The sequence below is a fragment of the Mycteria americana genome, chromosome Z (genome assembly GCF_035582795.1).
Source record: "Mycteria americana isolate JAX WOST 10 ecotype Jacksonville Zoo and Gardens chromosome Z, USCA_MyAme_1.0, whole genome shotgun sequence".
NCBI classification, from domain to species: domain Eukaryota; kingdom Metazoa; phylum Chordata; class Aves; order Ciconiiformes; family Ciconiidae; genus Mycteria; species Mycteria americana.
In genome coordinates, this window is record NC_134396.1 from 69,233,587 (window position 1) to 69,258,651 (window position 25,065).

Genomic DNA, 25,065 nt, shown 5'->3' on the forward strand with positions numbered 1-25,065 from the left:
AGAAATTGATGGAACTCAGAATTTTGTTTCAGGTTAAAAAAAAAAATTAAGAAGAGGCTACAAAAGACAGGGAAGAAGGGTAAAATTTTCCTTAAACATTTAGCAATGACTGTTCAACTAAGAGCAGGGAAGGCCAGCTCAAAGAGGCATTTGTCCAATATCTGCAGAGAAATTGTGGATAATCAAAGTTGAGGTTTGAGAAACGGACTTTCACAGGTCAGTTGAGATGGGAATTGCAAACTACCTTTCAAGGTATCCACCTTTACATTCGGTACTTCAAACAAATTCTGCAAATCTGGTGACCAAAAATACATCTTAAATCGTTGATGTGCCTACAAATAAATTATGCAGACCTACTGTCCAAACTAGAAGACAAAGAAGGAAAGAAGCAATACAAAGACGTAGTTTGGGACCTACCCCTCTAATTTACAATTGAATGGTATTTGATGTATTGCAAATGCAAGCACTGCAGAAAAATTTTAAAAGGTTGAAATTAAATATATATACACTCAAAGTGAGAGCGTACACTTCATAAAGGTGTCTATACAAAAGCAAAGCCACAAAGAATGAGAAGAAAAGTATAGCTATCATGCAAGTGCAGAAAAACTATGTCCAAATTAACAGTGGAAGAGGAAAGGTGAGTTTGGGAAGTACTAACAGTTTTAGAGCAAACTGTTAGAATTGATGCAAAGTCAGGAAAGCAGAACCCTCCAGACAAGTATTAAGCCTTGAGTGGAAAGAAAGGCCAGAGACAGGGACAAGCATCTCTTGCCAGCCTATTAGACCTAGAATCATGGCCTGTCCTAACCCTTTGTGCCCAGTTTTTCCATCTCTCAGAAACAAGGTTTTTATGTTGCAGTCATCATTTTGTGGTAGAAGACAGAACAGAAACCTTTTTCACAGCAATTTAAAATTAGCCGTAGAGTTCCTGGTCACAAAGCACTTCCCCTTAAGACAGGCCTAAATACAGCTTCTGAACTGAATATGCTTTTCCATGTTTATCCACAAGACCAAATAGACCTTTTTTAGCATAATGAAATTCAGTGTATTCCTGTTTGGTTTTAAACTTAAAGACCACTATATGTATCAATTTTGTTTCTGCAAATATAACAATGAACATTCTGTTTCTTAAAATAAATATTTTAAGGTGATTTGTAGTAAAAAAGGGTTAGTTTCTTGACAAGCAGTTATAACTTACAAAATATAGTCAAAGTTTTGGATGACAGCTTGCCTACTGGTGTTCCATATGATGCTATACTTATCAGTGAAAATTTTCATTTCCAGTAACCTTACCACACTTACAAAGTAATGTTACATTGTAGCTATCAGGCACAAAGTGCTGCTTTAATTAGAGGACATTGTCCCCTGCTTTAATTAGAGGAGATTGTCCCCTGTTAAGAACTCCAAATAAGCTCCCTTTTCAAATATTGCTTAATTTTCTAGACCTATTGCAAAAGTAGTTGACTGAGGGTCATCGTGCAATTCAAAGACTGAAAATATAGTTCTGCTGCACTGAAGTAAACATTAATCAAACTAAAGTAACATGAATCTCCTCTTCCACTGCCTGCTTAGTAAAAAACAAACCACCAAACGAAAAACCCACACAAGATTAGATCCAGGAATTGCTGTTGCACTATTAAACTAGTCTAGCTCCCATAACCACAGAAGTTTGTTCTCAGGTTATTCTGAGTGCACTAATAATCCTAAACAGTTGACATAGTATTTGCATGAGCTCAATAATAAGTGAACAGTACTCATAGATACAAACAAAAGTTTAGATCAGGCAAACTGCTACATCAAAGTAACAACTAGTATACTATTTAATCAGTATCATGGCGGGGAGATACAGAGAAAGAGGAAATATTAAGAGGTAAGAGGAAAAATAAAGTGTTGGTAGCAATCAACTATTCTTTGAGATGCTAGCAGAGCAGCAAAAATCTTCTTCCAGGACTGCAGGTTCTTGTAAAAACATGCCAATTATTTTAAATTGCATTAATTCAAGAAACTCATATTTGGGGCATGTTTTTTATTGCAAAAATTTACTAGTAATTACAAAAGCTTCAAGTATGAAACCCTTTGCAATATCTGAAAAAAGTATCAACAAATCCTTCAGGCTCAAAGAAATAGTGTCGTAAAGTTATTGTTTTTAAACTTACTGTTCTCAACAGCATAGCACAACCCCTAGCAGGAGTTATTATAATGTCTTTCATAGCTATAGCCCACCACTATTGCAAGCTTTCAGGGGTAGTTAACGTAAATGGCATTCTAACAGTTGATGAACAATCAAAAACATTTGTCCAAGGAACTATACTTATATATGACATCACTTGCATCAAATTATGAAAGTGAATATAAAACCCTAAAATACAATCCTAACTCCAAAAGTTACTCAGCGCAAAGAGTGCTAAAATATTGGTCCACAGGTTCATAGCAATCAGCATTTCACTAGCTCATCATGTGGGCATAAATTAGAAATAACACCTCAAGTTTGTTACTGCTTCCACAGAAACCAAGGAACTAAAAGAAATGAAAGACAACATGAAGGGCTGAGTACAGAAGCTCTGTTTACTTTGATTTTTCTGTGCAGAACTGATTCAAGCCTAGATCCCTAAATCGCAACAAACCATTTTAAAGTGACAGTCCTTATTCAAACAATTAAGGATCCACAGGTACTTTAAAAAAAAAAAAAGTTAATGGATTTACAATGGCAACATTGCAACAGATTTTAACTCTTTTTTTTTTAGCAGTCCTCATTACCTGATACAGCACATCTAAAGTGACAGGGTAGAAAAGATTTTCAATAATGATTCGAAGAACAGAACCTTGACCGGGAAAGAGCCCACCTTCGGCAGCAAGAGCACTTGTAACAGCCAGGCTTCCAGACTGCATAGCATTCACAGCTTGCAATGCAGCTTGGGCTCTCTGAAACCATGACACAGCAGAGACCACAATTAACTTACACACATACAAATTATTCACATCTAAACAAAGTTATCTTACAAAGAAAAGCACGTAAAATGCATTTAAAATACAACTTTTAAAAAACATATTCCCTTTATCTGATTATGGATTCAGATTCCACATTGATAGGTAAATCATACCTCTTCCTTCCCTTCCCCCTCCCCTAAAAGAAATCAGATCATACTTCTCATACAGCCTGAGATTTTTCTCACTTTTACTCTTCCGATTCTCTCTCCCATCCCACCAGGGGAGAGTGAGCGAGTGGCTGGGTGGTGCCTAGTTGCTAGCTGGGGTGAAACCACAACAGTACCAAAAACTATTTGCTCTGCTTTATTAGGATTTAATTCTCTTCAGGAACTAAGTTTTGCTGGGGATAAGCTTAAAGGTGCATACCCTGCTCTTTTTTCTGAACCAAGCTATCAACCACAAAAAACACCTTTAAATCTCAATCCTCAAACTGCCTCACTGAGACTTTGGTCACTACGCTTGGTTTTGATGGGCTTTCCTCAAAAATGTCTTCAGATTACCTCTGAGAGCACTATGGAGAGATGTTCCTTTCCAGATGTAGTGTCGTGACTTGAAGTCATGCCTGAGTAACACTATTTCCTTGGAAGATGGACTAAACATGGCACACAGTAAAGATGTTACCCAGTTTCAGAAACACGTAACCCTGCAAAATAATCTGTACTTCAGGCGTGAGCCTAGACACTAGGCCAGTAACACAGCGTTCAGCTGCTCTGCTAGGGTCTCTAGAATTTAAATAAAACTCAAATGTAAGAGTCACAAGTGCAAAAAAGATTTTTTAAACTAGACAATGTTGTTTTTACAGAAGGAGAAAGCAAGTGTCATGCACTGAGTTGAAAATACTCTGAGAAATCAAGAAGTCTTATTTGCAAATATAAGTATAGTTTTCCTGAGGCTGTTACATACACCACATAATTTTAAAAAATCTTGTTATTTTATTTATTTGTTTTTGCACATAACAAACCAATTCAGCAATTTTGGATGAAAAAAAGAGACAAATAATTTTTATCAGATTGACAAGCTTGCAAGATTTCAGTGACTTTTGTGTTAGCACAAATTAAAAATGAGCACTGATTTTTGCCCCAATCACTACTTGCAACATTCTTACAGAAAACAAAATCGTGGTACATACATCATATTATCTAGTTTATGTATCTAAATGGCAGGTCAATTGCAATTCATCCAGGAATCTAAAAATCCAAATGGATTTCAACTACAATATGACATTTGTATACTTTGATCTTGTTGTGCAAAGAGTACTTCCTTGTTTAGAGATTAGGATTTAAATCAGCCATCTGCAATGTTCAATTCATATTCTTAAGAAATCAATTTCTAGTACTTCAAAATACAAGGAAGAAATTAATGCTGGTGTTTGGCATGAAATTACACATAAAACTGATGTTTTATCAGTGAAAATATCCATTTTATTGGACCTAGGGTTCTTAGAATAAGCAGTCAACATTAAAAAAGATAAAGTTATTAAGAATAAACTTGAACAATTTAAAGATGATGATTTGCTATGCCTGAGTTTGGCAAGGCCTTGGAACAGTGCCAATAACACAACTCTTACAAAAGCAGGTTACATGACCCTTCACAATAACGTCCATATCTGATAAAGTAAGAAGCTTCAAAAGAGCTGCTTTTTGGGCAGAAAGTGGTTCATCATGTATCAGCTGGGTTTGCTTTTCCATGTGTTCTTCAGATAGCATCTACAGACCCATGATTAGCAATTAACTTTAAGAAAACACAAACATATAAAACTGAAGTGGTATGTTCTTGAGGTATTCCTGCTACTATATTATGGACACAGTAATAGGGGAAAAAAATCAGGACTCATTATTCAGAGAAAAGATTTACCATGATACTTTTTTCATCTTCTGAAGCTACTGAAAGCTGTTACCTAACGTTAAAACTTAGGAATGGCAAAAGTTCTTTCAAAACATATTGTAAGCAAGTATTTCTAAGTAGTGTAGAATATAATAGCAGGGTGCTTAGGACTATTTCCAGTCAGGTTTTTAACATACCTGAGGATGGAGACTCCACAACCTCTCAGAGCAACCCATTCCAATGCCTGACTGCTCTCACAGTAAAAAAGTTTTTTCTTAAGTTTAAGTGGATTTTTCTGTATTTGAATTTATGCACATTGCCTCTCGTCCTGTCACTGGGCACCACTGAAAAGACTCTGTCTCCACCTTCTTTACTTCCCCCTCACCAGACATTTGCAGATATTGGTAAGATGCCCCCAAGCCTTCTCTTCTTCAGATTGAATAGTCCCAGCTTTCTCTAGCTCTCCTTGTATGACAGATGCTCCGGTTCTTTAACCATCTTCATGGCCTTTTGCTGGATTTGCTCCATTATGTCCACGTCTCTCCCGTACTGAGGAGCCCAGGACTGGACAAAGCATTCCAGATGTGTCTCATCAGTGTTGAGTAGAGGGGAAGGTCACCTCCCTCAATCTGCACCAACTGCCAGGAGGATGCTGGCCACCTTTGCTGCAAGGGTATGTGTGCTGTCCACCAGAACCCCCCGGTCCTTCTCTGCCAAGCTGCTTTCCAGCTGGTTGGCCCCAGTGTACAATGGTACCTAGGGTTACTCCTCCTCAGGTGCAGGAGTTGGCATTTCCCTTTGTTGAACTTAATGAGATTCCTCCAGTCAGTCAATTTCTCCAGCTTTTCAAGGTCCCTCTGAACGGCAGCACAACCATCTGGGGTATCAACTACTCCTCCCAGTCCTGTGTTGTCAGCAAACTTGCTGAGGATGTTCCCCATCCCATCATCCAGGACATTAATGAAGATGTTAAACAGTATTGGCCACAGTATCAACCCCTAGGGTACTCCACTAGCAACTGGCCCCCACTAGCGACTGGCTGCCAGCTGGACTTCATGCCACTGGTCACAACCATTTTAGCCTTTCAGATCACTTCACAGTCTACTTATCTAGACTGTATTTATTCAGTCTGTCTATTGGGATGTTATGGGAAACAATGTTGAAATTCTTACCAAAGTCAAGATAAACAACATCCACTGCTCTCCTCTCACCCACCAAACCAGTCATCTCACCATAAATGGCTATCATAGTGGTCAGACATCACTTCCTTTTCAAAAACCCATGCTGACTTTTCCCAACCACCTTCTTCTCCTTAGAATGTTTGGAAATGGTTTCCAGGATTAGTTGCTCCATTACCTTCCCAGGGACTGAGGTAAGGCTGATCAGCCAGGGGTTCCCTGGATCCTTCTTCTTGTCCTTCTTTAAGATAGGAGAGAGATTTGCTTTCTTCTAGTCCTTAGGAACCTCCTCCAATTGCCATGACCTTTCCATATTGTACGAGTGGCCTTGCAATGACATCGGCCAGCTCCCTCAGCACTCACAAGTGCATCTCATTAGGACCACAGACTTTTGTTTATCCAGTTTGTTTAAATGTTGCATAATGAGATTCTTCTCTACTTCCTTCATCAAGACTTTCCCACTGTTCTCAGTTGCTTGGTATTCCCAAGGGCAAGTCTTAACCACTAAAAACTGAGGAGACACCATCCAGTACTTCAGCGTTTTCCATCTCCTTTGTCACCAGGGCCCCTGCCCCATTCAGCAGCAGGCCCACCTATTCCCTAAATCTTCCTTCTGCTGCTGATACACTTTGAGGAGCCATTCTTGTTGCTGTTCACAGCCCTCGCCAAAGCCAACTCCTGTGGTCTTTGACTTTCCTAACTACATCCCTGCATGTTCAGATAGTGCTCTATATTCCTCGTGGGTCACCTGTCCGTGATTCTACCTTTTCTATGCCTCTTTTTTATGTTTGAGTTCAGTCAGGAGCAACTTGTTCATCCAAGCAGCCCTCCTGCCATCTTCACTTGATTTTCTGCTCATCAGGATGAACCATTCTTGAGCTTGAGCTCCTCCACAGTAATTTTACAGATATTAAGAAGTCCCTGTCTGAAATAAGTTACTGCTTAGATAACAACAGACAGAAATAATATCTATCAGAATTTGACTATTGGTGTAGTGGAAAGTAGTCTGTTTATTTACTAATGTTGTGGTTTAACCCTGGTAGGCAGCTAAGGGCCACACAGCTGCTCGGTCACTTCCCCCCAGCAGGATGGGGAAGACCATTGGAAGGGTAAAAGTGAGAAAACTCATGGGTTGAGGTACAGACAGTTTAATAGGTAAAGGCAAAAGCTGCACATGCAAGCAAGGCAAAATAAGGAATTCCCATCGGCAGGCAGGTGTTCAGCCATCTCCAGGAAAGTAGGGGTTCCTCATGTGTAACAGTTACTTGGGAAGAAAAATACCATAACTCCAAACAGCCCATCTTCCTCCTTCTTCCTCCAGCTTTCATTGCTGACCACAACGTCATACGGTGTGGGATATTCCTTTGCTCAGTTGGGGTCAGCTGTCCCAGCTGTGTCCCCTCCCAACTTCTTGTGCACTCACACTGGCAGGGCAGTGTGAGAAGCAGAAAAGGTCTTGACGCTATGCAAGCGTCACAAGCTACTATGAAGAAAATAACTCTATCCTAGCCAAAACCAATACACAACTCATGCAATGCTATCCTGTTAAATGGAAATATTATACTTACAGCCTGGTTAGGTAGATTGTCAGTCTTAAGTTCTCTGTGATTGGAATACTGAATATAAACAGGCTGACTGCGGAGGTGAGGTGTAGCAGGAGTATAGTAGTTCACCATAGTAACAGCATCTTCTTCAGAAGCCATTTCCAAAAATGCCTGCAACCAATGCATAGCAGTTTTCAGTCTTGTTTTGTTTACAGGAGAGAACAAAGCATCAAAGCACCATTTATTCCCAATTCCACTCTCACTAGAAAAAGATCATGTGAAAGTACAGTACTGATTTGCTCAGCAGTAAAATCCATTTGTGTGTGCGTGTTTATGGTGATATTTGATTTGTGGGTTTTCTTAAAAGGTTTTACATTGTAAGTACAGTAAGTCATCAAAGAAGAGGTGGAATAAGTATGACATATGGGAAGCAATGCTGCTAAAAATACCACACTGCTAATGAATTTATTAGATTCCTGAATCCAAGTACTATTACCTAGGTAGCAGATACACATATTGATTGAAAAAGTAGGAACAGGACACTAAACATCTATCAGTTTGTGCATTATATTAACACAGCTCAGTGATCCAGACAATTTTTTAATAAGTGCCTATTATTTTTAGGATTTCAATGTTTATTCATGATGTGAACTACCCCGTCATATCTAAAAGGATTAAAAAAAACCTAAGCAATTTATTTCACATTAAAAAATTAACATGCATGTTAATTATTTAATCAGGCAGGTTATTTCAAGACATATGTCGACATCAATAGTGTCAATGTAGTTCTCTACCATCTATATATTCTTTCATAAGGTGGATATAATGTTTAGCAGAATTATTAACAAGTTACTAGATCACTGTATAAGCCAAAAGTATATTAAAAACTTAAAATATATATCAAGACATCCTTTCATATTTGAAAATATGAAAATCTTGATCTATCAATGAAATATTTAGACATCGTTGCAAACGTTTCAGCCAAATCCAATACCAAAAGGGTCATAACAGGAACCCCATCTTCAGCCTTGCTCTTATAATTGAAACATTGAAAATTACATACCTGACTTTTTCCTTTTAGCATCAAGAGGTTGGTTACTTTGCCAAAAGGGAGGCCTAACGAAATGACTTCTGCTTCAGTAGCATCACTTGGAATTTGACGAAGATGAAGGACACGTGAAGGGGAGCATGGCGATCTGTCTCCTTTAAATTTCTTCTTCTCATTCCCATTATCTAAAATATTTTAGGGAGGGGGATGGACAAGCAAACAAGACAAACTTATTGCACAGTATAGATACCAAAACCTAAAAGAGATAAACTGCTGTATCAGCACTGACATTGACTTACCTGTAGCTCTTTGAATTCTAAGAAAGGAGTTCGTATATAACCAAAGGACAGTTTAAGAAGACCCCTTCAGCTGTTCCAAATCTCCACTGCAAGGGGATTTTGTGGTGTGTTCATTTTGCTTTGGTTTGGGTTTGTTTGTTTATTTCTTTTTTCTTTTTTTTTTTCTTTTTAAGTCTTACAGACAGAGATGCCAATAGCTTCTTCCCAAATGCCCATGTAACATATTTACAAAATGTTAATTAAACAGAGGAGGGGCAAGTAGTAATTGGGAGGTAATACATTCATTGTTTTATTACTAACTTATCTTCCTGCATGGTATATTTCTTAATTAGATTCAGCTGCTACCTCAAATAATTTTTTTATTTTATTGAAGAAAGCCTGCTGCCCCACATGACTGTAAGTTTTAAAAAGTCTTTGAAAAGGATAGACAGCAGTGAGGCATGAAATCCATACAGATTCTAAAGTCTTTCACTTTGGCAAACTGCCTTTTTTTTTAACTGCCTATTTGGATCCTGTAGCACGTAAGTGACCAATGGTTACATTTCAAGGACATGATTCGGAGTCCTTGAGAGCACTTTTAAGCAGAACATCACATGTGGAACAGGCATATTGTTCTAGAAGCTATCACAATGGAGTAATAACTTAAAGTAGTAAAAATGAAATTCATTAGCCAAACTACAGATCCCAGTAACAGATTCTCCTAAAGCAAGCTACAGAGGCTTATCATACTTGGTGAAAAAATATCCTAAACTGAGAGGAAAGACAGCATATTTGATGGAAGTTGTATTGAAGTCTAACTGCATACCACTTAAGTTCAAGGAAGAAACAGCATTCTTTTTTTACTTATGTGTCACAAACAGCTTCACTCCAGCAAGAGAGATAGCCTTAACACCTCACGTGTTGCATTTAGCCTTCCAAGGAGAATCACAAAAGATTAGGAAAAAATATCTGTTTGAGCTTAGTAAGTAATTTCAGATTTTGCTGTAGGTTTTAAGTACAGCCTAAGTCTGAGAAGCAGTTCACACAAGTCATTCTGTATAAGGATGGCTTATACAGAGGCTTTACAGAGGCTTTTTTTACTAGTGGAATCTGTAAAACTCCAAGTTAGATGATCTAAGCCCCAACCATGGCACAGTCGTAAGCCAAGTTAACTAATTCCCCCACTTGCAAAACAGAAAAGTCTGTTATGCATTGATTCTTCCATCAAGAAATTTTAAATGGCATCATGTGCTCTGTGTGCCTTCTGAAAAACGTGAACATATGGCACACTTGTTGGGGATGAGACTTTAAGACAAACAGAAACATATTAAACACATATCAGTAACAAGCTACGATAGGATATATTATTATTAAAGCCTAACAACCCATCCTATTTTGTTAAATCTACTTTTCAGGTTCAAAATGGACAAGATATCCTTGACTTCACTAAGTCAAAGACTGATTGACTAAAGAAAGCAGGAAATGAAACCTAAAAGGAATTTTGCCTTTAGTTTAGGTTGAGAGACTCTCACAGAAGCAATACCTTCTGGGTTCTGACTCAATATCAGAGGTGACAAGATGGAACTAAGTGGCAAGCACAGCATTTTCTCTCTCCATCTTCACTGAGTGTTACAGGAGTTTTCAGATCAGGCATTCAGCCAAAAAGGACAGTGCTTACCAGAACATTTTCAGCCTGTGTACATACAGTGTGCATCCTCTATTTCACGACCTACCCATTAGCAAGCACATTAGCTCTAGTTGATCTGGCTTCTGAACAGTGACCAACACCTGACCTAAAAATGCTATTAAAGTGCTTCTTTTTCTGTTGTAATTATATTAAGTTTTGTGGAACTTTAGGCAAGTCACTAATTCAGCAATAAAAGCTAGCACTCATTCCAATCCAAGTATAAAGACCTCAGCATTTTTTAAACCATGCTTCTTTCTGCAGCTATTGTTTGATACTAATTTTGATGCAGAGTGATAATCATGTGTTTTTTTCTGGCATCTAAATTTTGAAATTGATTCAACAATTCTTTAAAGCATGCCCAAGGCAATCACCTCTTCTGACTTTCACACTCAATTGGGTGAAAGCAAAAAATGCTTTCAGACAGACAAAGGTAAGAGAAGCCTTATGAACAAAGTGAAATTTGGGGCCTGGTGCTACAAAGGGAATTTCATTACGATTGTGATTCATGACTGGTACAAATACATTTCCCAAGTGAGTAGCCTCAGATCAAGTAACCCAAAGCATATTTTAGATATGTGACCCACCAGACAAAAAAAATGCTGCGGGTAAAGCAGCTATATTAGGTAAAGAGATGCATCTCAATAGAGATTATATAAATCCAAAATGAAGTATGGAGTTATCAACAAGAATTAGAGGGGTTTTGGATTTATTAGGAGACAAAAACGTCTATCTTATTTTAAAGTTTAATATAATTTAGACACCCTAGATGTCACTATGAAGGACCAGTGGTTGCACTGGTAATTAATAAAAGCCACCTGAACTAAATACGAATTTATATTCCTTGCCAGCTGGTTTCTTCTCACAAAAATACCATCTACACACGCCTGAAATATATTTCAGCTATTAAATTACTGAGTTATAGGCTAATGCTGTTTCAAGCCAAGCAGAAGCCTCTGGACATCACACTGAATCGATTAGCAGACGTATGAACAATCTGACATGTGCAAGCCAAAGAAATCAAAAAGAAAAATCTTCAAGTTAGCTCAGACTCTTCCTTCCCCTTATTCCCTATTGGAAATAAAGCAAGTAAGTCTTAGATGCTTATCAAGAGGTCATCTGCTCTGTCCCTTGCCCCATTATAAAATCAACTATTTGGAAACCACTGCTGACAGGCAATTGTCTATGTCATGATTTAGTTAATTTACTTTACTTAAAGTTAACTTATGCAGCCATGAGCCATTAATACTACAAGCCCACCTAAGCTGAAAGTACCTCTAAAGGAAGCAGTCCCAGCTTTCTCTCACTTTCAACTTTTCGTCTGATCTAAAACTACAGGTAAGCTACTGCATCTTTCTCAACACACAGAGTGGGGCAGAGCATACATTTCTTTGGATAGTAGTACTAGTTTAACATGTCTGAAGAAACATGTGGCTCTGGTTTCACACTGAGCCATCACATTGCTTAAATAGACCCAGTTTCCTTACCCTGCATCTGTCTATCCAATTTCCCACCATCTCTGCTGACGAACAATCTGTGCCGATAGGTAGTGAACCCTATTAAGAAAACATTTGATTAAAAAAAAAAAAAAAAATCATTTTTCCTACTGCTTCCCTTGCAAAAACACTGCCATTCATCTCAACCCATGGAGAGGGTGTCTAGGGACAAGAACTGTCAGGAAAACATCTGAAAACAAATCACAGGACTGTCTGTGCTGCTGCTGAAGTTCTGGAAGTAGTGTAGAAAGCAGGAACAAGAACACCCAAGGGAATCGGCTGAACTCTTTATCACGAACCCATGTAATGTGCCCTATGTTCCACCAAACTGAGACTGATATAGGATATTCATCTTCTGTCTCTGTAATCCTGACAGCCTTGAAATACTTCAAATTCCTTTCAAATGCACAACTACAGGAAAATTGAGTAGGCACTTGAGAATCTGTACAGAAGGCTACTTGCTTGATCATTATTATAGAAAATAGATATTTTTTTGCCTACTTCAACTGATCAGTTTTAGAGCTCCTCAATACTGTCATTGAATTGGATAGACTCCAGTGGTCTATGGTTGGAGTCAGATTACAGTTCAGGCTTGGTCAGGCTGCTCATGGTGACAATAAAGAACACACACACACACAAAATTTACAGAGAAAACACACACTGTTGAAGAACTATGATAAAAATATTTTTTAATATATACCTCTACCTGGAGTAGAATTGTTCATGGTAAAAGGCCACTGACACCAGAAGAAAGAAGCAGGTCCACACTAAAATAAAAGACAAGATTATTAGTAAAAGCTGTTACAGAGAAAGAGCTTAATATAAAAGCGCAACAACTCTTGTAATTTATTCTTCCCAAGAACACCTCCTTTTTATAGACATTATCCACTATTGCTGTGAACTTATTTTTCAGGAAAAAAAATGCCAACCACACAACTTTTCCTTCTGTTTCAAGATGTTAGCAAGTTCAGCTGTGTTACACTTCTTACTTCTCTTATTTATCCTACTACAGTTTACATTTTAAAAGATCAAGAATAACAAATGCTCATGAAAAGAAATGAGCTGGCTGCAGGCTCTGGGTCTGCAATACAACATTGCTTCCAGATATGAGTAAACACACAGCCACACAGATCCATCAGCATTTGTGACTGGACACAGTGGACCTTGAGCAAAACTAACTCAAGACATAGTTAAATATAACTATGGCACTTTTTTTTAAACCTAAGCCTTGTCCTAAGAATTTGATGGTGGATCATGCGCATTTAGAAAAAATACTGAAAATCAAAGTGTATACTTTAAGAATACTGACAATTTGAGGCTCTAACTACTAACAGAAGAGTTTGAGCACTACAGGTTCTTCATTCAAAAATCATCGCCTAGCTGCCAGTTAAATCTGTTTACCCTTTAATACTGCTCTAGGATGCTAGCCAAGCATCAGCTTCAAAATGCCAACAAGAAACAAGGTACCACAACACCTCTGAAAGGCAGTTAAGGTTCCTGAAAGTCTCAGCACACTCTTCCATAAAAGCATTTTCATGAAAAAGTTGAGACTAAGGGAGTGGTTCTACGAGATGGAATAAGCTGATCCAAACAGCTCCTCACCACTTTGGTGGAAGGAGAGGTTCCCATTGCCCTTGCCCCAGTATTCCCACCTGCTCAGGATCAAGAGCTGTTTATCTTGCACCAGCTCTGGTGTCCAAGAGATTCTCCATGAGATGACTCAATCCTCCAACTTGCCAGCACTCTGTGCTGAGTTAGGTTAGTTAGTTTATCAGCTGAAAGAGGGGTTGAAAGGTGCCAGGATACAGTGTGAAGAAAGGGGTAGGGATACTTAAAGAGAAGACAGGACTAAGAAAGCATCTTTTTGGCAGCAGCAAGCCATCATGCTGGCTTGTATTGGCTGCGGAAGTGCCGCTCATAGAGGACTGGTTTATAAGCTGTCTGTGCTTAAATGAGCAGTTTGGTTCTTTTCATCCTTGCAATTAACCATGTGTTCCGGCTGCTTCCCCAGCGTTGGGAAGGTCATTCACAACAGAAGGCTGTGACCAGGTTAGGATGCTGAAAAACCTTTTCAGCCAAATTTAGCTGCTTAAGAAGGAGCACAGGTGTTAGTGTGGGATGGAGGAAAACATGACTGTGTTCATTCCTTTCTGGCAGCAGTACAGACTTATTGTTAACCATGAAACTGCATCTTAACAGTATATTTAAATGCAACACCTAACTGTGGCAAACACTCTGCAAAATCATTTTTACATTAAAAGAAATAAAAAATATTTTAAAAATTTAAAGAAATTCCAATTCAATTTGTTTTCACTTGCCACCAATTAAATCCATTTGCAATAAAAATATAGGCTAATGTAAAGAGCAGCCTATTCAGCTGAGCAATAGAGTACACCATACATCATATAGCCCAAGTTATGCTTCTTTGGATGGTCACATTTTAAATAAATCTCATTAAAGTTTGTCAATGAAATGGTTACTAGATGTCTGATACATATCACATTCTATTTGGATGGATACTGGAATGTAATTAACATCTAAAATGAGAATTTTTAGAAGTACCCTGAGTATGCCAGCATCCTGGTATTGAACGCCTAAAGAGCATATTTTGATTGTAGAATGCATATCCTGCTAATTAAACAAAAGCATCAATATGTGCAGCTTGTAAGTGGTAGAAAGTATTAAGAATGGTGTTTCATTAAGCCAAGCCTTCCTTTTATTTACAGGAGGGCAAAAAAACCCCCCACTACTCCTGTAACTCCATTTGTGGAGGCTTTTAGCTTGATTTTTAACTTAGCATTTATTCAACAGAAGAAATCTCTGCGTTTTTCAAGAAGGCCATGAAAAAACTTTGTGCTTTAGCTTGTTCGACTCTGGCAGCAGATGCCTTTCTTGAGCAACTTGTAGCTATTTTGTGGTTTCATTATAAACTCTGGCCCCAAATACATCTATTATTATTTTGACAGATAAGTTAATGTCAAGGACTTAACATGTATTCCCACAATTTCATATTTAATTTTATATGCACTGATATAAAAAATCCCACAACAGACTTTTTCAGGAAAAAAAAAAAAATCCAACCTCTTCTGTTTTTAAAAGTTGTCTTACTTGATCCAACTCAGGATTCAAATAAGCATCTTAGTGCAGAAACCAGAATCTACTACTTTGACAAGCTACGTACTTACAGTTTTTGCAGAAGTTAGGAAAATGTGTAATGGCAAGATTTTCACAGATTAGTGTAAATTGTCTAGGTATTAGTCTACAAATGAGAAAAATCTGTAAATTATGAACTGTTAGACATGCATATTTCATGGAATTTATAATTTACAACAAAAATTATTTGTTTTCAACTTAAATTTTACTGCCTGCATCAATAACTTACAGCATTAGACACCTTGTAGGTTTGGCACATGAAAATGCAACTGATGAATTTGATACTGATTTCCAGGCAAAATTCTTAGAGGATACCACAGAAAATATTAACTAACTGTGAGCTTTTACAACAGACCACCATGATGAGCACATAGATCTTAAAAACAAATTGCAAAGACCAGAACTTACTGTCACAGATAATACAGAAAGTCTATAAATTAACCATAATATGAAAGATAATTCAGCTTCCTCAGAACAAGGTCTAGCATATTCCAAAAGAAAATCTATGTAACCTTCTCAAGAAGTATTCATCCTTTCTAGGTCACCCCATCACTACAGTTTCATCCAGTAATAATATAGCCTGTGGGATTGCGCTGTACACCAATGAAGCAATTCCAGGTTAAAAAGACACACACACAGAGAAACACAATGACTGCACAAACTGACACAAACACAAAATCAGATGACTGCAGCGCTCTGTATTACAACTCTCTGTAGAGCTGCGCTGTATGCATACAACTGAAGCTGGAGCTTACTGCAGCACAAAATGAACTGCTCCAGGATGGGGGACTAAACCAGCTTCAACAGGGGAAAAATGATACCACAAAATTACAGCCTTCAGTCATGACACGTGCCTGTACCTACACTGATCCATCATTCAATCACCATCTCCTAAGACAGCTCCCTAGATTTTGCCTTTCCGCTGACAACCATAAACCTGGTAATATAGCACCCAAAACACAATAAAAGCTGTTTTAAACTGCAAGTTCATCACCTAGTCAACTGTTTTACTTAGTCTAATAAAAGACTAGCAAGACTTTGAGACTCTTACAATACAGGGAACCATCATCATTACAAATGTATAACTGTCTTCATATCTTAAATTTGATACAAGGAGGATTTTTAAATTAATGTACTTTTAACTGTGTTTATGTTGAAAAAAAAACGAATAAAACATTAAATCAAGACATCATAGAATAATTGGCCTGCCACAGTCATGCTAAGTCTAGAGCCCTTATTACAAAACAGTTTCTTATAACCACAAGATTTTTATTATACTTTTTGTTGTTATTTGAATGCTCCACTGAAACACTAATCCAATTTATAACTTTTGATACCAACGCTAATTTATGTACCTACCCATACAATTACAGCATATTTATTTATTATAACATGCCCCCTGAAAGGATGTGATATAATAGAGCTGCTAGGAACTCCACTGTTTTTGCAGGTGGATGACCAAGCTATTTCTGAAGTACAAGAACACTATAAAGATGCTTTGCAGCATCTCATAATTTATGCAGCAGTATAACTGATAAGCCTTCTCAGTCATTGATTGAAAGCAAAAACAAACCCAATGCAAAAATGTTCTAGAAGAATGCAAAGATAAATTGACACCATGACAGTTCCCCTGCAAGTTGAAGTACAATGTGCATATGTTGGGGATATTCTGGATTAGTAAAGGAGATGACATTTACTTCATCAGTGTCTTCCCACTCCTATTCATAGAGAATCCACAAAGAAATGACAGAACTCAAGTTTGTGAAGCCTGTTTGTTCAATCTCCTTCTTTCCCAGATAGAGCTGAAAGAGGTATTTTTGAAATAGTTTGTAACATGAAGCATTTAATGTGGTGACAAAGATCTACTACAGACTGCTCTGGTAAAAAAGGGTTGGCAAGGCCTTGAGTGCTGAAAAAGTCCACACAACAAGTTAGTGTGGCCTAGGCAGTGCGTTACAACATTCTTACTGAATCTTTCTACAGAGGCTAGAGAGCCCTACCATGCCCTAGTCTCTCTCTGTATACAAGTATTCAGTTGGCTACTTCTTAGTTATTCACTGTTCAAGTCCAGCTCAGAAACAGTCAGAACAGCCAAATCCTGCCTACAAAGCTGCCTTGACATCCTTCCTCGCCTGCAGTTTATACACACTTGACAAGCACTTCTTTCAGCAGGGATGTCAGATTGCACTGCTCTTACACCATCACTACTGCTTCAGTTTTCACAGCACAACTGTCCAAGATGAGAGAGTTACTTAACCTAAGTGAGTTGCTTGTGCCAGTTCACTGTGAGGCCTCACAGGCAAAGGTGAAGAGGCAGGCCGGACAAGCAAGCACGGCTGCCTAACCTTTCACTGACAAGCACTTCTTCCAGCACAAAGCTACACTCACAGAAAGCAGCACTGTAGTTCTGTTGGAGTGTCAGAAGGACTGTACCAATTACATGGTGAATAATCCTTCTTTTAGACCCGTGGGAAATGTAGGTAAGTGGAATTGTTCAACATGAGGACGGCTACCAGCCCAGGGCTGGAACATCCTCCTCTGTTCCCTTACTCATCCCGTCATTCCAAACACATTAATGATCTCCTAACACATTAAGACTTTCCACCTCTCCTGTTCCACGACAACGCTTTGCATTGGTTTGGGATTATTAAGTGGTGACAGGTAAGGTAAGAGCAGTAGAGCACCTTACAGCTAGTTCACGTTTATTCTTTCCTTTAATTATTGAGTAGGAATTAGAAACCAGTTGCTTAGAAAGCAAATTTGATTTTGGACATTTCTTTAAAAACAGGTAAAATTTATGGTGCCAAGTAATCACTCCAGTAAGGGGCCTCTACAAAGTGTAGCACTCAATGGTAGGTTAATGAAATGAATTATTCTTCTGTATCTACCACGACCAATTTCCCTGACTAAATAAGTCATATTACACAACTTCAGACTACAGCAACAGATGCCTTTCCTGATATTACTTAAGCTGTTCTATGATTTTTAAATTTCTGATAGTAATTACTGTTAATGATTCTGCAATTCTAGTATAAAAAATGCTGCACTCATAGCAAAGAGGTATAGCAAACAACTGAAAGTCAATAACTCTAGGTTTCTAAACTCTTTGTGAGTCACATATAGTTGGAAACAGGAGGGTAAGTCTGGTACTCTAAAATACTTCTGTAGAACATGTCCACTTGTCAAAACTATGGCAGGTATCTATGCAGCATTACTTCTGGAATCAACGAATCCTATAAACAGCCTTTTAAATTTAAAAGGCTTTTATCCCCAACTTTCAACTGCTGTATTTCCTCCTCTCTTTCTTGCTAGTCACAAATTTTTCAGTACAGTTCAATTAATTACAAATAGGATAGTCTCAGAGAAACTTATATTTAATCTGAAATATGTATTGTTTGTTTTCCTAAAATATAGCTAGTCACCTTTCTAGACTATTATTTCTAAGTCAACAACTAGGAAGAACATGATCATAGCTCTTTACTATGAGATAGCTAGAACAACAAAAAAGGGGGTCCAATTTTAAGGGAAAATAATTCTTTCAAAGGCGCCTTTCTCCCTGCATATAAATTAAAGTTTTCTACCTTTTTCTACAAGATTCTACGTGGCAACAAACAAACTACTGTTCCAAAAAGGACACACTCTGAAACATGACAATTTCAAGGTATACCAGTGAAAAATTGTTGTTAAATGTAAGTGAACTGTTCTAATACATACCTTATTAATTTTTATAGAATCCAATTGTGAAAAAAAAGCTAAGGGTCATGAGAAGAGTGAAAATTTCCATTATCTTCTAATTCTGCAGTAAGCTTTCTAAATACCTATTATATTCCTTTATTCTTTCTTCCACGTACCATGTTTGCAACAGAGATGCAACTCCTGCTTCCAGAATGAGGATTTAATATGAAATACAATGCCATTGATGCCAAAATAAAAAGATTTCAAAGAAAGTGGAGGTAAACTAAGGGAAATTTCAAAGTAAGTCATATATTTGTATTAAAAATAAATAAACTGACCTTACAAGGAAAAAGCTGCCATTTCAGTAAGCTGGAACAGAAGGAAATTATAAGCAATGATCACAAACAAGAAAGCCTCTTTTCCTCCACTGCAAAGACCCCTCCCAAACACATTGGCTCAACAGGCTGATCATCAGTCATCCTAGAAGCACGTTGTTTTAGCACAGATAGCTGCTCTTTTGCAGGCTTGACTGCTCAGTGGCTCTTTAGCAATACAGCCCGCTCTACTGCCTCTGTTAGAACTGAAGCTCCCTGCTACACTGGTAACGAGATACTGTACACTTTCAAAGAGTCATGCAACAGTAATTAAAAAGTGAAAAGCAAAAGAATTAATCAAGTTTTAGGGGTGTTGATTTCATTAATGAAAATATATAGGGTTCTTTTAGAACAACAAATAGTTAGTAAAGCTGTGGCAGTATATACTGTCACACAAACTAAATCATCTTTCCTAATCATGATAGAATTTCTTAAACAGGAAGTTTCTATGACACAAAAATGACTTGAATAAACAGTTCTTAATGGCAGATGCCATACTGAAGTTAGAAATACAATACAGCCTCCAAAATAGCCCAAAATATACTACATGAAGTATTTAGCAAGAATTTCAAACCCAGCAGTTTCAAGATCTGCATACAAAATAGTTTTAGAAACTCTCTAGTCATCCCACTTAACTTTAGCAATGTAGATAATGGAATAGTAGAATCATGGAATCATTTCACCATTTTTCTATAAAACAGCTGGAAAAAAATGGTTGATAATAAAACTGACTCCACACACACACATATGTCCTGTTGTCTTCTAAACAGCTATTTCTCCTTTTACCACAATAGACTGCTTTTTAAGATTGATGCAACAGTTTAAAATTAAGAAATCCCAGTCAAAAAAATCTATTTTTTAAAACCACATAAGTGATAACTGCATTCGTTCAAATCACATCCAGAAGCTATGTGGATTTCAAAGAGTATCTCTAGTTTATACATGTTCGCTTTTCAGGTCAGCAGCAGGAATATGGAAAATGAGATGAGCTTTGTCAAGCTATGGCGTTCATCCTCCACTGGGGAGACAGCAGAGGACAAAGGGGAAGGAGGCAGTGAAAAGTTCATGAGATCAGAGTTGAGTAGTGCCTTTCCCCCTGTCTCTCATCATGCCAATTAACACAGGCACATGCTGCATGGTATACACCTAGACCATTTACCTTCAACGGTTGTCTGCTTTTACTGTTGTCTAGGTGTTATCTATCTTTTCTTGGAAAAGAATTTTAAATGAATCATCCAATTCTACTGGGTGTCCAAGGTCGCATCTTATTAATACAAGAATCACCAATTGTATCTCACATGCTTTAATCAACACTCCCAATCCATTCACAAAGTTAGAGAAACCACAAGCTATAGTGACAAACTGCTAACTTAAAATAATTTGAAACTAGGGATACATCTTAAAAGTGCAAGGAGGCAAAGAAGAATCCAACTGTTCTTACACATTTTCAGGTCATCCATAACGGCAAGCATCCACAACAGCAACTTCTGCATCCATAGCTACCTGGCAAAGCAGGTCATGATCTCCCCGTTTTAAATATTTGCCTTGCCACAGTTTAACTAATGCTCTAAAAATACAAAACACACCCCCTATATAAAAGTTCTGAAGTACAATTCTAGTGCAAAACCAACTCCCTGTCTTTGGGATGCAACACATGTGAGGCATAAAACTTTGTCACACTTGGACTAAAAATCAATTAAGAAGCATGAAACTCAAAACAACTACTCTAATTTTATACATAGGGAGTGGGGAAAAAAATGTAGCGCTGACAATTAAAGCCCTGAAGTCATGTTTTAAGCACTTTCAATATTTTGCATGTAGTCAGTTTCATGATCGCCACTTAATACTCATTTTTACCCGTCACTATAGTAGCAGAAACCAGAAACCCAGATACCTGTTATTTAAAGAATTCTGGTTATATTTAACTGAGCATTTTTTCTATTATTAATGGTACTCACCAACTACAATAACAGAAAAAGAGAAAATGTAAATTCTGAAAGGACTTCAGCCCCATGCCATAAATATGACCTAAGCATTCCTTCTCCACTTTCCACACGTCCTAAGAATTTTATTCTTCCCTTCTCCCTAAAATAAAAAGGCAACTAAATATATGCCAGGTATAAATACCATAAGTTTTCATTAAGCAGCAAGGTCAGGAAGAAGGCAAGAGTTGTTTTGTCTGCTTGACTCAGCACAAGCCTTTGTCTAGGAATATGCAAGGGCCCAGTAACAAAAAGCACTTCTTAAACTGAGATCTACTCAATCATTATTTGAATTAAGTAGGATTTTTTTTTTTATATAACATAACTCTAATACTGTTTGGTTTTCCTCTTTTCTAGAGACAGTTTGCGTATGTCCTCACCAATATTAAGGCATACAATTTGGCTATGTTTGACTTGTTAAAATATTTTCCTAAGAAGGTGAATTGCTGCTTTCAGTTTTTAGGATGGAGAGTGGGAGAAGGCATACTAGTATTTTGACTCATTTAATTGCAGGATCTAGTCTTTAAAAGATGTTGTAAGTACTTTTCAATGTACCAAGAAAATCTATATCTAACAATGTTACTATCCCATATACGTAAGACTCATAAAACATCTGATCTGATGGATGTAACAGAGACAGATAATTGAACAGAAACCTAACAATTAATTCAGACTATAATTCAGAAATAACAGATTGCAGGACTAGAGGATACATGGATACACACAAGGTCAGAAAATGTTTACAGACAAGGTTTTGTCTATTTACACAATACATGCATATTTATCTCATTATTTTCATAAAATGCAATTTCAAGCCTGCAATAATTGTAAGTGACCATTTTAACAAATGCTAAGTTGTTTTTCATGGTATGATATGTGGGAAAACCACACTTCTCCCCTCCCCAGAATACTAATATGATGTTCAAAATATTTACCAAGAACAAAACCTTAAAAAGGCAGATGGTATCACATGGCCTCAGAGCAAACTGGTAACAGTTTCAGCTGCATAAAACACAGATTTCAAAGTTCTATGGTGTCACAGTTTAGGTCAGGACAGATTAAATGTATTAATTAGTATGCAATAACTGTTTTTTTTATTCCCTCTGTGAAAGAGTGATTATTAATGCAAAGAACACTACAAAGTGTGTTGTTCTACAGAACACTGTAGAAGCTTTTTACTACTTCCCCCTTCCTTGCTGAAAGGAGCAGTGTGTACCAGAAGGTCAGACTTATAGGCCTGCTACGTCACCCTAATTACGTGGGTTATGTCAGCTCAGCATCCCAAGGCACATTCCACCACTGCTCAACACCTCAGTAGTACTCATCCGGCTGACAATAAGTAGTAGGAAGTTACTTGCATCTTAAATTAATGCCTTCTGCAACAGTTTCCAGATCTTTATATACAAGACTGTAACAGCCATGGTTAAGATTACAAGTGCTCCCAAAAGTATGACAAAGAGGAGAGCAAGGAGGCAGAATAAAGCATTAGCATTTGGACTCCAACCAGAGAATATATCTTAACAATGTGCTTCAGCTTCAGGGGCTACACTGTGAGCAGTCTCAAGTATATTCCCATGACGATGCAGCACTTGGATTTCTACCTCCTGGTGAATGTCTAGGTACCCTAATGGCTTTGTAATTTGTGTCTTTAATCCCACTTAGTTTTGGAGGATGCTGTTCTGTGAGCCCTTCAAGATATAAGTAGTTCCCATTTATACTCCCAGCCTAGGTCTTTGTTGATTGTGGTGATCTGTGCTGCTTTGTCCTCTTGATGGTTGTCAATTTGTTTTCTGGTGGGCTCTTCCCTTTGAAATATAAGCATTATCATGTTGCACCTGCGCAATGAGATTTTCCAAATCCCATGTGCTTTTTCCCCACAAGTTAGCCATTCAAATTAGCTTTCCTCATCTCTGTCAATTCTTCCTTCCAGTGTGTGAGCCAGACCGAAAGAGCAATGGCAACCATCCAAGCATCAGAACGCAGGCATAACCTGGGCCAATTCCTCTGTAACATTACAACAGTAGCCAGTCTTGTGGCTTGGACTTCCAAGAACTGATTTGATTGTCCTTCACCTTCATGCATTTCTAACACCTGCTGAATGGGACTCCAAAGAGCACCTTTCCATCTTCTCTAACTGCCAATTATGTGACAAGAACTATTTGTGTAGAGGGCATATAGCTTGTCATATTCCAGAGTTTCTTGAGCATGGGTATCCATAATACCTTGGATTAGGCCTCAAAATCATTATTTTATCAGCTCTTACATGAGGCCTGGATGTCCCTGTTTCCCCATCTGATCCCACTGGGTAAGCAGGGCTGTCCATCAGGGCAGGTAGAACTTGCCACATGATGAGTTGAGGGCATTTCTCCTTTCAGCATCCAGTACCAGAAGCCAAGGGGCCAGCAGCAATTGTGACTCCATTCCCCATCACTGCAGATGCTGCCTCAATTACCTCATAGACAGCTCATGTTTCTTTTTCTGTTAAGATATAGTTTTCTCAGGTCAACAGCAGCCTTGGCTCCAGAATCCAAGGAATACTCCTGTCTCTCTGTGCTTTCTGCCATAAACTCCACTGGTTTGACTGGTCCTCTACTGGTTATGTATAGTACATTTCAGACATTTGGACCCATTCTGACAGGGCTCAGCACAATGGCATGTGCAATTTATTGCTTTATCTGGTCAAAGGCCTGTTGCTGCTTGGGCCCCACTCATGTGTGGTTTTTTTCCTGGTGACTTGGAACAGTGGGTTCATGAGCTGACTTTATCTGGGTATGTATATTCACCAAAATTCTACCATTCCAAATAAAATTTGTTTCCTTTTATGCTCATCAGTGGAACCATTGCCACAATCTTATTAATCATGTCAGTATGAAGACAGTGGTGGCCATGTTGCTATTTGACACACAGAAACTATATTTCTAGTCCTGCAAATCCCTTCATCTTATTCCTCTTAGATTGCAAGGGCTACATTCAGTTCAAATCCAACTATCCTTGTTATCCACCCTTTGGGCAGTGTTTCCTTACACTATGATGCCATCAGCATACTGTAAGTGATCTGGGGCACTGTCTTCCTCCAAACCATTTGCATAAGTCTGTGACAGATGCTGGAACTACGCTTCTATCTCCATGGCAGGTGGTTCCAGGTGTATTGTGCTCCTCTCCAGGAAAGGCAAACTGCAGTTTACACTCAGGGGACACAGGAACTGACAAAAACACATTAGCTATGTCAAAGGTTGCATACCAGCCAGCATTTTTTTTGCTTTGAGTTCATACTGTAGTTCTAGCATACTGTCCTTGCTGAAATAGAGCCCATGGGCAGACAGTGTGGGTGGAAGCCCCAGGCAAGGCTCATCACAGTCATTAAGACCTTTTAGTGCACTCAGGGGCCTGACAATGTCTTTCTTGCTGCTTGGATTCACCGTCCCAGGTGGCCAACTCCTTGGTCATCCACAACTCTGTCTTTGGACATAGACCCCAGCCATTATGCCTCCCAGTTATACAGCTCTAAGCTACTGGCACACATATCCCAGCATTGTAATCGTCAAGTTAGTTGGTTTTCCTCTACTCCTCATTTATAATCAGTCTTTAGATCACTATTTAAGGGTCATGTGGTTTCAGTTTCTCATATCATTAGTGTTTTTTGTGACTTTTCAGCCCTTCTCCTAGTCTAGCAGAGTCTGCAGCAAGAAACAACCTCTTCACACGGACGCCAGGAGAGAAAAAGTTAAGTGGGCTGCTCAGAGGACAGCCACACAGCCTTGACTCTTATTTCTTCAAACTGCTCCTCTCCTCCTCAGGAAGCACAGTCTTATACCACAGATGCCCCAGACAGCGTAAGTAG

At 38.2% G+C, this 25,065-nt stretch overlaps 1 protein-coding gene across 2 annotated transcripts in view; it reads right to left on the minus strand.

Annotated features, from left to right (window-relative positions):
• PTBP3 (polypyrimidine tract binding protein 3) overlaps positions 1-25,065 on the minus strand; it is a 50,203-nt gene that overhangs the window by 14,576 nt on the left and 10,562 nt on the right. Inside the window, exons 2-5 of one of the 2 annotated variants that reach the window (XM_075526474.1) lie at positions 12,747-12,807; positions 8,598-8,767; positions 7,559-7,705; positions 2,758-2,922 (exon numbers count right to left, since the gene is read on the minus strand). In XM_075526474.1, the coding sequence (XP_075382589.1) occupies positions 2,758-2,922; positions 7,559-7,705; positions 8,598-8,767; positions 12,747-12,765 (501 nt within the window). In that variant the 5' untranslated portion in view covers positions 12,766-12,807. Of the gene's footprint in view, positions 1-2,757; positions 2,923-7,558; positions 7,706-8,597; positions 8,768-12,740; positions 12,808-25,065 lie in introns of both variants that reach the window. The other variant, XM_075526473.1, reaches the window with a different exon arrangement.